This window comes from Elephas maximus, chromosome 4 (assembly GCF_024166365.1).
Source record: "Elephas maximus indicus isolate mEleMax1 chromosome 4, mEleMax1 primary haplotype, whole genome shotgun sequence".
In the NCBI taxonomy this organism is placed as follows: domain Eukaryota; kingdom Metazoa; phylum Chordata; class Mammalia; order Proboscidea; family Elephantidae; genus Elephas; species Elephas maximus.
Window position 1 is genome coordinate 160,500,170 of NC_064822.1, and position 15,688 is coordinate 160,515,857.

A 15,688-nucleotide genomic window follows, 5' to 3' on the forward strand; every position below is an offset into this window, starting at 1 on the left:
TAAAGAAAATCAAAAAAAAAAAAAAGAAGAGGTATTCAGCTTACAACAGAACTAATGATGGAGTCGTCAGAATGGAACCCCGTCTTAAGTTGGGGACTACCTGAAAATTTTCATTTCTGTATTTTTTTTTTTAGTAACTCAAATTTTACCCAAAAACTGGGAGAGGGGACTTAAATAACATTCTATGGCAACCAGCTAAAAACTAATTTAAAAAATATTACATCACTTTATCTCTAATCAAATCAGACTAGCACCTCATAGTTTTAAGTCAAAACACCAAGCTTTGGGTGACACATGCTATAGATGATTGATTTTTCTTAACTTTAACACTAAAATTATGCTATTTATTTATTGAAAGGGTAACAATCTCTTTTTCTCATCCATCATTGTAGGTGGGTTGTTAGAAGAATAAAATGAAAGATTGAGTTGAAAAATAAGAAATGTTCAACATTAGATGATAGTGAATACCTCAAAGTCTCTAACAACAGCAGCAAAACTTGGGTTTTTCTTGCATTGCTCATCCAGCAAAGCTATGTTCTTATCAAATTCTTTGATATATGTGGAATACATTTTTAAATATGGACCCTTCTTTACAAAGATATCAGCAATTCTTTGTTGTTCAGTCCTAAGAGTGGAGAAAAGATACACAAAAATACAAAAAGAAAGTCACTGATTTATCCAAAAAATATCCAATGATGAGCAAAGATCTGTAGCCACAGGCATTATCTTTTTTTCTCTCTTCTTCTAAAACATATACCCAAATGCCTACTTTTCACCATTTCCATACCCCCTGTGTCTAGTTCAAGCCACTGTCATCTCTTGCCTGGACTACTGCCCCCTATACTTCATTCTTCAGTACAGCCAGAGTCTTAACAATGTATATCATTTCATGTGACAACCAATGGCCTCATATTGCACTTAGCATAAAAAACAAAACAAAAAACTCTCCTTATCTTAGCTTATAAAGCCCCATGGGTCCAACTGTTGCCTATCTTTCTGTCCCATCTCATACTTCTCTCCTCCTTTCTCCAACCACCCTGGCCTTCTTTATATATTCCTTTAACATCCACAATTCATTTTCTCTTGGCAGACTTTTAATAATGGCTCCATGTGTCTATAGATACAGAACCCTGGCTAACTCTTTCTTTTCATTCAGATGTCAGTTTAAACATTCTGCCTTTTTTGGGGGGCCTTCCCTGTCCATTCAATCTTCACTCACTATTACCTCATCCCATTTTAATTCTCTGCAGGTCAGAGACTGCTTCCATCTGTTATTTTTCTTGTTGATTTGAACGGTTCTTTACCCCATACAAAATGTCCACTTAATGAGGACAAGAGCCTTGTCTGTCTTCTACACTGCTATATTCCTAGCATACACTGACTAGCACACAGGAGACATTCAAAACCTCACTGAATGTAAAAATGAAATACTTCATCAATTGTTATTAAAAGCTAATGGAAAAATGTGATTTCAGAAAGTCTGGTAAAACCAACAATTGTGAAGATGGCACAATGGTTGGACCCGACAGTGTTTCATTCTGTTGTTCATAGGATTGCTATGAGTCGGAACTGACTTGAAAGCACCTAACAACAACAGCCGTAAAAAGACTACGTTTTCATTCAAAGGTCCCTGAAAGAAAAATATTTTGATAAACAGAAAATATCTAAGAATTACAAAAATTTTTCAGTAGTAAGTAGAGCTTTTTCCATAATTATAGGTTTGATTTTGCCTTTCATTGATTTAGTCTGTTTCCAAGGAAAGCTTAATATTTAACACAGAACATCCACAGATTTATTTATAATAAAGCAAACACTTGGTAAAAGCAATATATTTAAGCCTCTTCCCAGTACTTGCTTGCATAAATGTGCATGTCTATTAGGCCAATTCAGGTTAATTTTTATAAGAAAATGACTAAGTATGTGATAATAAAACTTCTTATCAATCTTCAGGCCTTAACTCTGTGTTACTTTATACTTAGGATGCAGCTAAGTATTCACTGCTTATCTAGCTTATCTTCCCAACATGCAGAGGCATGACATCTTTAAAACAGAAGTATTTTCTCAACTACATATAAAAAAAAGTCTAAATGGAAATTTTGATCATTTAAGTACATTATAATACTATTTTATTAATCATTTTGGGTTCCCTTTTATGACTTCAACAATAAATCTAATTCTCCTGGACCAAACTTTCTACATTTTCACTAACATCACCAAAACCAAACCTGTTGCCACCAAGTTGATTCTGACTCACAGTGACCCTATAGGACAGAGTAGAACTGCCCCATAGGGTTTCCAAGGAGTGCCTGATGGATTCGAGCTGCTGACCTTTTGGTTACCAGCAGAGCTCTGAACCACTGTGCCACCAGAGCTCCAATGTCACCAAACCAAAACCAAAACCAGTGCTGTCAAGTCGATTCCGACTCATAGTGACCCTATCGGACAGAGTAGAACTGCACCGTAGAGTTTCCAAGGAGCACCTGGCGGATTTGAAATGCCGACCCTTTGGTTAGCAGCTGTAGCACTTAACCACTAGGCCACCAAGGTTTCCAATGTCACCAAAGCATCTGCTTATTTTCTACAGGCCAATAAAAATAGCTTGTAATAACCTCTTTGGCTTTCTTTTCCCGTTTCTGAAATCTACAGCTTCTATAATGGCATACATACGTAAATTTGCCTTTCCAAAGCAAGCAAACAAGCCAACCCTCCTACTTCTCAGTGAACAGCCCCTTTTAAGAAAAGCGAAGAACTTCAATGGCCTGAAGCTCCACAAAACATAGATAAAACATTTTAAAACTTTTCCAGTTGGAATGCATCGACCATCCTCTCTCAATCTCATAAATCTTGATTACCAAAGGTCATATACCAAAAAGTTAAACTGATTGAATATGGTCCTTTTTACTTCTGAGGCAGCACTACCAAGAAATTTTAAAATCTATGATACTGAGCTTAGTGCACCAAGGCTGCTAATTCTGGACATCAAAATAATCAATCTATAGGTAACTGCCAAGAAAATTCAATACATTGTAACAACTCAATGTAAGGAACAACACTTCTCTGCCACACTCAGGGTTCTCATAGTGTCATCTAAAAATGGAAACTCCGGGAAAGCGTTAAGTTCATTTTTACCAGTTCAACATTCTTTCCTCCATTTCCTTTAGGAGATCCCGGTTCAGTTCATACAGCTGAGGCAGGTAGTACAGGATCTGATTCAGGATTCGGTCCTCAATCACTGGTTTTCCAAGTTGCCTGGAAGCATGGGCTACCGCATCCCGGAAATCCTATTATAGTCCAGAGAATGAAAAACAATACACACACACCTATAACTCGATAAAAAGTAGTTTTTCCTAATTGCTGTCTTCCCTAAAACAACATAAATTGCCAAGCTGTATTTCCCATGTAGAATTACAAATTGAATGTGCCAGCTTCCTCCTTTTCTGGTTGCCTACACAGGCAGTCCTCAGGTTATTAACGTCTGACTTGCTTAAAACTTAAAACCCGTAGTTACGAACCAAACCCAAAAAGCCTACTTATAATAAAAATTCGAGGTACATACAATGGTTTGTAATAACAAATGGGCACTACTTTGAGACCTATATCAAAACATTATAATTATTATTACTGTATTACTACGTTAAAGATGTTTTAGTTTATCTGGAAGTGTTTCTGTAATTTTTTATACATAGAAAGGCACAGTACATACCATATACTAAGACAAACACCTGACTTGTTAGATACGAGCCCTACCTGACTGTTCCAACTTAAAGAGAGATTTAGGAATGGAATTCATTTGTAATCCCGGTACTGCTTGTAAGAAAAAAAATTTAATAAAAATCACACAGTGACTGGGGTGGATATTTGGTACTAAAAGAGATCGTGCAGTATTTCTCTCAAACCCTTTGGTTTGATTGCCAGCTTAAGCAGTTACACTGACAGAAACTGTATTACAACACGAGGAGTCTTAAAATTTATCCCAATGCCAGCATAAGAACACAATCCATTTATTTTAAAAGCCCCGGGAGATCTTAACTAATTTTATTCTGGATTTGAGAGTTCCACTTTAAAGAGTCATTTCCCAATAACTAAAGTTAATGTTAGCTGAAGTTAGTGGAGGGTGCCATATACTTAGTGACCAGATTCCCGAATCCAGACCTTACTCCTCACTTACTGGCTGTGTTTCCCTGGGCTACCTTCATTTTCCTCATCTGTTAAACAGGTACAATAATAATTCTTATATGGTTGTTGTGAGACTTAAATTAGGTATTTCACAAAAAGCTTTTTTCAAAGGGTTCCATACACAGAATAAAATATTTTAACTTGCTGCTTAAACTCTCTCCACCCTCTACCCACCTTCCCAATAAATTCACCAGGATTTTACACTTTTGTCAAATAAAAAAGTTTTTCTTCATGTATTCTTCCTTTTCATCTACTATTCCCTATATATCTCATTTAAAAACAGGACTTGGAAATGGTGGGAAGGGAGAATTTGGAAAAGGAGGGGAAGGAGATCACTATTTGTGTTTATTTCACCATCCACTGAGGGTGGGCCTAAAGATACAAGTAAAACAATAGTGGGATCTGTCCCACAGGATTGAAAACCGAACACTTGTTTGCTCTTTCTTAGAAATGGTAGCTTCAATTAAAATCTGAAGGAAAAGGTTTGATAAGCAAGACTCTCTACTAGACTTTATCTAAAAAAAAAAAAAAAAAAGACTTTATCTACCCTTATCTTTATTTCCACATTTCCACAAATGTCCATCCCCTGTACATGGGGTTGCCAACAGTTAGGCTGCTAAGCCCAATAACAATCTCTATTTCAAGATGCTTCTCCTTCAGAGATTCATTGGGAAAATCAAATAAAAAGATACTGAATTCTCCCCTGATGCTTTAACAGTTGCCCCCCACATATATATATTAACCAAGATTTAGTTCTTTTGCTTCTTTCTGCTGCCTGAAGGATAAAAATTTCATATACACATATGATTCAAAAATATATGAAAGCATTTCTTTCCCGAAGTATGTCTACTTAAAAAAAAAACAAAAACCAAACCCGCTGCTGTCTAGTTGACTACGACTCATAGCGACCCTACTGGACAGAGAACTGTCCCACAGGGTTTCCAAGGAATGGCTGGTGGATTCGAACTGCCAACCTTTTGATTAGCAGCTGTAGCTCTTAACGACTTCACCACCAGGACTATTTTAGATAAGTCAAATTCTCTTATGTTTGTTGTTATTAGGTGCCCTCAAGTTGGTTCCAACTCATAGCAATCCTATGGACAACAGAATGAAACACTGCCTGGTCCTGCACCATCCTTACAATCATTGCTATGCTTGAGCCCACTGTTGCAGCCACGGTGTCAATCCATCTCATTGAGACTCTTCCTTTTTCTTTCGCTGACCCTCTACTTTACCGAGCATGATGTCTTCCAGGAACTGATCCTTCCTGATAACATGTTCAAATTATGTGAGAGGAATACTCGCCATCTTCACTTCTAAGGAGCATTCTGGCTGTACTTCTTCCAAGACAGATTTGCTCATTCTTCTGGCAGTGAATGGTATATTCAAACATTCTTCACTAACATCATAACTCAAAGGCATCACTTTTTCTTTGGTCTTCCTTATTCACTGTATAGCTTTCACATGCAGATGAGGCAACTGAAAATACCATGGCTTGGGTCAAGGGTACCTTAGTCCTGAAAGTTACATCTTTGCTTTTCAATACTTTAAAGAGGTCTTTTGCAACAGATTTAACCAACGCAATACATCGTTTGATTTCTTGACTGCTGCTTCCATGGGCGTTGATTATGGATCCAAGTGAAATGAAATCCTTGATGACCTCAATATTTTCTGCATTTATTATGATGTTGCTTACCAGTCCAGAAGGATGTTTACCTGTGTTTTATTGACTGTGTGGATCATAACAAATTATGGATAACATTGTGAAGAATGGGAATTCCAGAACGCTTCATTGTGCTCATGAGGAACCTGTACATAGATCAAGAGGTAGTCCTTTGAACAGAACGATGGGATACTGCATGGTCTGAAATCAGAAAAGGTGTGGGTTGGGGTTGTATCCTTCACCATACTTATTCAATCTGTATGTTAAGCAAAATAATCTGAGAAACTGGACTATATGAAGAATGCAGCATCAGGACTGGAGGAAGACTCATTACGCAGATGACACAACCTTGCTTGTGGAAAGTGAAGAGGACTTGAAGCATTTACTGAGGAAGATCAAATATTACAGCCTTCACTATGAATTACACCTCAACATAAAGAAAACAAAAATCCTCTTATTTTAACAAATGCTTAAAAAAAGAAAACTTTCCTTAGGCCTCAGCACCTGGGGCTAACTTTTTGGTCCAAGAGCCATATTAGTCCAAAGGAACCAACTAATTACACCAATAACTAAAAAAACTCACTTGTACAACTAATTACTAAAACACAAAACATGAATTTTTAACTTTTATGAGCTTCAATCCAAAAAGCCACACAAAAGGGCTCCAGAAACCAAATGGATATCTGGCCATATTCCACCTCCCAACAGCTTGCTTCTATCAGCATTCACATTTACTAAGAGAAAATAGAGCTCCTTATCACATTAGAAAGTCATTAGATTTTTCTCCTATCAGGCAAAACAAGGGAATACATTTACGTACCACAAACAACTTTCCCAATAATTCAAAGCACAACAGCTAAACATCTTCTATAGCAATGTTTTCAAAACCAGTTCAGTGATTAATATAATTTAGCTGTAAGAGCTATTTGTTTAGCAAAGCAATAAGCACTGCCCTTTCTGTTTGTAGAATAAGTGATGAATATGTTTGTCCCTAGGCAGCAAGACTACTTTTGCTTTCCAGTTGGAAGGTATATCATCAGCCATGACAGGGACAGTAGACCTTAGTTGCTAAATAATTTAAGGGCCTTGTTTGACACAGCTTTTGCCAAACTCTACATTCCGTATGTCTGCCAACACTGCCAAACAAGAAACTTAGTTTATTTAAGACACATTCAACAGAGGCCAGCCAAATCCAAACTGGGCTAATTGGTGATATAGCTGCCTTTAACTGAAGGCCTCTGTCACATACCAGGGATAATACTATCTTTTCCATCACAACTAGATGGTTGTAAGCAGCTATGGATGAACTAATGGCCCTCGATGTCTTTTTTTAAAATTCTGAGTAGCACTTTAGAATAAAATAGAAATTTAATAATTAAAAGAACAAAAGAAAACATTTAATAAAGACTCTGAGAATTTAGACTTTATATCCGGCTATGTACAGTGGACATGGGCGTTCTAGCCATGGTCTTTGTGACTCCCATACAGTAATTGGGTGGGACTGTGAAAATGGGCTGCTTGTAGCCCACCAGGGAATTGGATACTTTGCTAATAATGTAAATAAGGTGCACAGCAACCTTGTGGGGATGGGACTATGCAAATAAAGTGCATGGAACCCTAAAGAGGGAATTGGCCAGTTTTGCCATCCCGCTAGGTTTAAAAGATAGGCAATCCCACAAAACAGCAGGGACCCGACTTTCACCAAGAAGAGTTGGGAGCAGTGTGTGTCCTTTAGACGTGGGATTCCTATGCTGAGACCCTCCTAGACCCAGGTGACAAACAGAGAGAGCTGTAACACCAGAGGCAGCAAGACAGCGAGAAGCAGCAGCAGAGAAATGGTGGCAGCAGAGGGAGCAGAACCAGGAGACCAGCAGGAGATGGCGCAGTCGTGGGCTTCCAGGTACACAGAGTGAGAAAAGCTGAGTGCCTTTGGGCAGGAGGCTTGCTGGCTGCTGGTGGAGTGAGGTGCCTCTGGGCATTTATTGGTGGAGCTAAAGAGTTTTCTAACAGTTGCCTGAGTAGAGCAGAGGCCAGGCCAAGAGGCCGAGGGGCTGAGGGGCTCAAGGCCAGACAGAGGCCTGTCTGCTGGCATGGCTGAGAAGAGGCTATCCTGATTGAAGAACTGTATCCTGAGTCGTTCTGGATTCTGAACTGCAATCTGTTACTTCCCTAATAAACCCCATAATTGTGAGTACTGTCTGTGAGTTCTGTGTGGCCATTGCAATGAATTATTGAACCCAGCAGAGATGTACAGAGTGCCGTGGAAGGGACAGTTCATGTCAGACTTGGTAAAAGGTTGGAAAGAAGAGGTATGTTTGACCTCTGCCTCATAGGAGGCAGCCTTGGGCTGTTGATTCTCCTCCCCGCTTGTGAAGTCAGATTAGGAGGTGAGATGCCTCCACCATGCCATTTTTATACATCTATTAAAAACTATTTCTAGGACTTAGTTATATATTCCAAAGTAAGCACTACCAGGGCCATGGCCTATCTTCATGCTGCCTTTTTGAAAACAGAAAAGGGCACCCCTTCACCCAGACAGATGCAACTCATGCCAAGAACCTCACTTGCAACTAACAGCCTCCATAACCATATGCAACAGTCCTGAGCACCTATCTTACTCCCTCACCTCTCAGGCCACCATTCCCTGAAAGCAATGTGCTATGGTCCTGGTGCCAGACCCCGGTGCCAAACGTAACCAATTTATGCAGAAACTACACACAGAATCTTTACTTCTCAGCTCTTCCTGAACCTCAACCATTTCTAGAACTGGTGCCACTTGAAAGAGAAAATGTCTTTTTTTATAGAAGGGATTATTGCAACATATGTCTGATTATTTTTCTAAATGTTAACAGCCAGGATAATTTGGGACAGTGTGATGACACTTAAGAGCCAGAAGCAGAGCTATATTTGTGCAGGAGAACCTAAATTCACCAACGTCTCCTTGACTAAATCAGTGAGGATGAAAATAGCAGGACTAAGCACTTCAGAAACTGGACCCAGAGCATGCTTTTTCACACTGGAAAAGCTGGGAAATTAAAAATAAGAGAGGGAGGGGGGCTCAAGTGTGAAAACGATAGGCAAGCTACAAAGTTTACTGGTACCAAGTATATATACTTCAGTGTATTCTTCTAACATAAAACCCACTAAAGATTCTATATGCAAAATTAGCCTCCTACACTCTAGTTTCTGGCCACATCCAAATGTTCAATTTCGCGTTTTTAGAAATGGTAAGGGGCCTCTGAAATAGAAATATATCATAATATTATTCTTAATAATTCCCAGAAAACCTACAAATAAGAACCAGATCAACTTTAAAAAACACTCAATTCCTTTGAGGCATTAACATACTAGTCTTACTAGCTCTGCTCACTTGGGTAAAACCTAAGAAAAATCAATGCAAATAAAATAGAGTATGAACATCTGAGGCAATGAAGCACAAAACAGATGGCCTTGTTCATCAGGTCAGGCTTTACATCTCCAGTGTCAAAGAGGAGTATTCGACTTAATCACCAGCTGTCCTGCCTGGGTTTCCTGACCTTAGGGCATTACTTAACCACTATCACGACATAGTGAATTACAAAGACCAAATGGACATATGGACAGACAAGGAGCTCTGCAGGGCTCCCCGCCTTCATGAAGGGCATTAAGAATCATTTCATATTAAGCAAAACCAAAGCAGCTGCTGAGGTCAAAGTGCCATGATAAATATGGAGAAACGCGTGTGAAACTATGAAATAAAAGGGGAAAGTCCCCACATTATTTGATTTGTTTAAAAGGAAAATATTTCGCTGGTGAAATTATTCCTCCCTTGAGATTTGCTCAGACCTGGTGATTTCCTGCATAATCATCAATGCCAAAACTGTACAAAACATGATTGAAACCAACCATTTATTTCAGGTATTCAACCTGCTTTAATAACGTTACGAATTTCCCCGGTTTCCTGGGAAACCTGAAGAATTCTGAAGAGAAGCTAATATACCCAAAGATACACCTTCTCCTACATAAAGCATGGTAGAGATTTCAAGAAATATCTTTTGTATAATTTCTAAATAATCACTAGGAGCAAAGGCTCAGACAGACCAGAATTCAAAGTCTGGCTTTGTTATTTAGTAGTGGGTTCCTTTTGGCAGTTAGCTTACTTTCTCCATTTAAAAAATATAGGAATTACATCTACTTGAGAGGGTTGTTATGAGGATTAAAAGAGATAATTATGTAATTTGATTAGCATGCCACAAGACACATAGAGAGTGCTCAATAGAAATCTATTTATTTGATTACAGAAGACCCGGTTAATTAAAATGATCACAGTAAGATAATTTAAGCTCCACAAATCCTTGAAAGCTTGGAAAGAGCTCTGAAAGAAAAAAAAACAAAACCAAACCCACTGCCGTTGAGTCGATTCCGACTCATAGTGACCCTATAGGACACAGTAGAACTGCACCATAGAGTTTCCAAGGAGCACCTGGTGGATTCGAACTGCCGACCTCTTGGTTAACAGCCTTAGCACCTAACCACTAAGCCACCAGGGTTTACTCTGAAAGAAAAGGAAACACCAAATCAAGGTGAGGAAAGCAAACACCTCAGCAGTAAGACAAAGGCATTCTGAACAATGTACTTCACTTAATGAAGGACAGTCCCCATGTTTGGGAAGCTGCTCAAAAGTGAAGGTTTGGTAGCCATGTCAATAGACGCTAAAGGTAAATTTTTTACAACTAAAGAATAAATAAATGATAATTAAACGGTTCACAAGACTCAAAAAGAGAAACATGATAACTGGGGACTTCTATGAGGGTAGTCTTTTATAATGGATTTTTAAAAACAAAAGAAACATCCTGTTTACTGATTAATAGACATGTGAATGTCTAGACAGACTTTTTCCTCTAGCTCTATGGATTTTACTAAGGAATCTCTCAAATTTTAAACAGTGTATATTCCAGCCTAAAGAAATCAGCAAAGTAAAGACGTTTTATTACTAGTACTACTTAGCTGTTGACAGCCCATTTTTGTCCAAAAGACCCCAAACTCTCTGATCATGATCTGCCCTTTAAAAATTATTTTTTAAAAAATCATGGTATTTGGATATTTATAAATTACTTTTATAGAAATGTTTATTAAACCTACCTCCCATCAGAAAGCAAATAAGGTAACAACAGTAACAAAAATATCCGCTGTATCATTTGTACTTAATTACATCAGCTGTCTAGGGGGGTTGCATCTTTAAACTGTGCGTTTACATACAGTGTAATAGCAATCTCTGGGTTGGACAACATCCGCCAGAAACAGGGAAAACAACTCTAAATAACCAGAGTTTTGCCAAACCCACTGAACAGTTTTTTATTTTATCATGTATTCAACAGACATTAATTGACTGAGATACAACAATAAACAAAACAGATAAGAATCCTTGCCTTCATGGAGCTTACTTTCTGGCAGAGAAGGAGATACAGGGTATATTTAATGAACAAAGTCTATTTTGACTGATTTGATTAAAAGGCTATTTGGTAATGTCATAACTAAATACTACGATTTTAATATTCATATAAATAATTTATAAATACAGCACTTCATATGGAAGGCCCATTCCTCTTAGCCTTCAATGAAGACTAATTAAGTGCTTACCATTTACCTTGCATAATCTCATTTAACCATCCTACCAACTTTATGTGATATTATTAGCATTGTAATTATTATCCCTATTTTCCAGAAGAAGAAACCAAAGCTTGACTAATTTGTCCAAAGGTATGAAGTTAATGGCAGAGGCAGAATTCTTAACTATTAACTAAATAGTCATATTCATTTATTCAACAAATATTCACTAAGTGACTACCATTCGACAGGAACTGTTGTAGGCTTCTGAGATATATGATCCTAGCCCTCACTAAGCTTACATTTTCAGTGGAGGAGACAAAAAAATAAGAAGTAAACAGACAAATATATAAAATATATTAAACACTAAGAAGAAAACAAACACAGGGAAGTTAAGAGAATAGAATAGCTAAGTTATCCTAAACAGAAGGAAAGGCAAGGACTAGCTTTGAGGAAAATAAAGCAAGAATGGACATTCCAGGAAATCACACTGGCAAAAGCTGTGGGCAGGCATAAACTTGGCACTGAACTAAAAACTGAAAAGAAGCCAGTGTGGCCAGAAGAGTGTAAAAAAGTGGGAGAGCACCTCTCTCTCCAATGTCTCATCTTATTACCAGAGGCCAAATCACAAAGCACCTCATAAGCAGAGGACCACAGCTTACTGTCCAAACTGGATCATCCTGAGAGTGGAGGGAAGTCTATTAATAACATCATGCCAAGGCAATAACCAAGGCTGTCAAAGGCCGACTGGGATATATGGCCACCCTACTCATAGGCCTTGGTAAATAGCTTGGATTCTATTCTTTATGCAGCAGGAATCATTAAACGGTTTTCAGTAGAGCAGTGACACGCTATAATATATATTCTAAGAAAATCACTCTTAAAACTATAAAAGAAGAAGATTGGAAAGGGCGCAAAAATGGAAACAGGCAGCTGGTACAGTATTTGGAATAAGAGATGATAATATTCTAGACTCGGTTGGTGGCAGCAAAAAGGGAGCAGAATCAGCAGGTTTGCTGATGGAGAGGTGGATGAGAGGCAGTAATGAAGAACGAGTTCTAGTGTTGTGACTGGCAGTTATGTGAATGCTGCTACTATTTACTAAAAGGGAAGGAAGGACTGACTTCTAAGAATCTCCTTTCTCTTTGGACTCAATAACGTATTAATTTAGAGTCAATATGTATTTTTTAAAAATCCACACCAAATAAAATGGTAAGAAAAAAGCTAAAAAAAAAAAAACCTACATCAAAATCCAGGTGCTTACGGTAAATAACACAAAGCATGTGACCCATAAAACATTACTTGTAAAGTCTTGCTATTGCCTCTATGGGCTCAACGTTTTCCTATCAACATCAGATAATGAATCAAGATCCTCAATTGAGCAGGCTGGTTCTTAGAATCTTGTGTATATTTTAAACTGTGTTGCCCTCCCTCCATCCACGTGTAAGTCCTCCCAATGTAGTAACTGCTTACATGATAAAAATTCATACTTAAATTTAGATTGAAGACATTTCCTATGAGATATTTTACCTATTACCAAACAAAGAAGTGTTAGCGTGCCACAACAGCATATTTAAATTTTAACAATATGGCTACTATATCAGACAGTGCAAATATTGAACATTTCTATCATCACAGAAAGTTCTATTAGACAGTGCTGTTCTAGGGTCTCTTATATTCATGGGAAATCATGAATATAATTGTAAATAACTGAAACAATGCAAGCCACTTGGACACCTGGTTGATTAAAAAAAAAAAAAGCCCACTGGATTATCTAAATCCTGTTAATTTATATATTTAAAAGCAGTAATAGTCTATTATATAACACTGAGGTCAATTCATTTAGATGAAATCAGATAGTAGTAGTGCTCATAATTAAAGCTATCCATCTGCTGCCTTCATGGGGTACCTTTGGTAGAAGAGTAAATGTGAGCTTTAATAAGGTAGTGAGAATGGAGGAGAGAAACAAGGAGATCCTTTGGCTTCATCCACATTACCCCAGGTGAATACCATAACTAGTAATGGCTCAGAACCTGGCTGATGTACTCTCGTTAAGACACCCATTAGAGCTGGGCTCTAAGAGTTTGGCAGATGATCTACTCTCACTCCTACATTAAAGGTGAAGGTTTTGAAAATGTACAGGTCAGGATGGTTTGAGAATGGTTTGCTCTGTTCCACAGCAGTTGGGAAGAGGCCAAGAGAATCTATCAGCTCCATCAGACCTAGAGATGATATGGGAAATACTTTGGTCTGACTGCCTACTCATTATAGCTTTTATGATTTGTTCCCAAAATATAGAGGTGTGAATGGGATACAGATTTTAAAATAACGAATAAAGTGGTAAATCATAACTGTCTCCCTACCTACTGGAATCAGAACTTTCTTCATTAAAACAAAAATTTATTAGAGAAACAAAAAAGACATTTGAAAGGGCAGAATCATAAAAAGTCTACTGCCTTCTAATAGCAGAATGACTATTTCCCACTCATTGACGCTTTACAAGGGAAGTGGAAGAAGAGGATAAAGGAAAAGTAACTTGAGAGCCTACAATATGTCATGTGCAGTACTAGACTCTTTCATATACTGTATTCCTGAAAGAGGGATATTAATAACCCCACTTTACAGATGAGAAAAACAAGATTTAAAAGGTTAAACTATTTTCTGAAATTCACACAGCTGGTAAAAAAAAAAAAAAGAATCCACTAAAGCAATGCTTCTCAAAGTGTGATCCAGACTGGAAGTGACCTGCATATTTTGTTTGTTATTGGTCTACAAGGCATGAGTCAAAAAGTGAGAATAAGGATCATAAACTTTTATATTGATTTGACACGGCCATGACATTTTTATTGTATTTTACAAAAGTACTGGTCCACCACAGATTAAAAGGGGAAAAAGAAAAAAAAAAAATCCAGTCCTTCAGCACAATAATTCAAGAAGCAGTGAACTAGAATATAAGCATCATGAGAGCAGAAACTCTGTTCATAACTATATCCTCAACATGTGTTCCATTCAGGATTTGCTGAAATAGTAAACTGAGGTTCAAATGCAAGTCTTCCTGACTCCAAAGTCCATTTTTTTCCCCCTCTAAGAACTTAGCAATTAATTTACAGATGGTTAAAATTTTCTTGGGAAGTTTCTACTTCTACTTAAACATGTCTGTCAGAAAAGATTGGTACGCAACTTGCTTGTCCTAGAAATATGGTCTGAGGTTTTCAGAAATTGGTTTTTTTTTTTTTTTTTTCTTTCTTCCAATTATTTATAATATAGCCATGTTCAGGGCACAAGTGCAAAGGTACATGGAGTTTATTTTGAAAAGTTTCTAAACGACAAACTTAAAACTCAACAAATTAAATACTTTTAATGTTCTACCTTTCATTAAATTACTTTAAACGGCCTAAACTCTGTCATTTAAAGTACTGGGGACCAAATGCTATAGTATCGGGGTTTTTTAACTCATTATAAAAAAGAACTTAACAACAGTCAAAAGTTACGAGGAACTACTCACAGGGCAATAATTTCTCAAATGTATCAGAAATATTAACAACGTTTTCAGAAAATGCTTCCAAAGCTGGAGATTTTTCACACAAGAATTAGGCCTGCATTCTTCCACTGGACCAAGTATAGAGCACAAAGGAATCACTGCTGAACTTGAATCATCCAAAGTATACCTCGCAATTCATGTTCATATATATCTATTTGGAAAAAAAACTGAAAATAATGACACTCTTTACAGAGCCATAAATGGGTGTATATTTTGCAACTCTACCATTTCTCAGCAATTAAGTTTAAGATGATGTTAATAATTACACCATCAAAATGAATTTTCATTTCAATTTCTCTCTTCATTGTTTCCTCTACTTTACACCTTTCTTAAGTCTGAATATCTTGCCAAAATATAATTGGCATAAAGTAACAGTAAAAACATTTTAACTACCAATGCTTAATGAAACTTGTAAAAATTTGCAGGTATAAAGGAATGCATGACAAAAGTGAATATGTACTAAACATAATTGTTTCTCAACAGGTCCATTCAAGCTGATGGCTATAAAAATGCAAAACAGAACTTTAAAAGTTGTAAAAAATGTCTATTTTAAGTATCTGTTTCTGGGAGCTTATTCACATAGGGGGAGAATAGTTTTGAACAATCATCATGACAATCTTTATTCATTGCTACTACAAAATTCTACTGATAGGATATCTTCTGCAAATGGCCAAGAGGAAATAATATCACATTAAAAACTCTTTATTACAAAGAGAGAAAGT

At 37.2% G+C, this 15,688-nt stretch overlaps 1 protein-coding gene across 1 annotated transcript in view; it reads right to left on the reverse strand.

Moving 5' to 3' along the window:
- FGD6 (FYVE, RhoGEF and PH domain containing 6) overlaps positions 1-15,688 on the reverse strand; it is a 142,580-nt gene that overhangs the window by 69,742 nt on the left and 57,150 nt on the right. Inside the window, exons 6-7 of the mRNA XM_049884083.1 lie at positions 3,130-3,281; positions 469-625 (exon numbers count right to left, since the gene is read on the reverse strand). Of these exons, the coding sequence (XP_049740040.1) occupies positions 469-625; positions 3,130-3,281 (309 nt within the window). The remainder of the gene's footprint in view (positions 1-468; positions 626-3,129; positions 3,282-15,688) is intronic.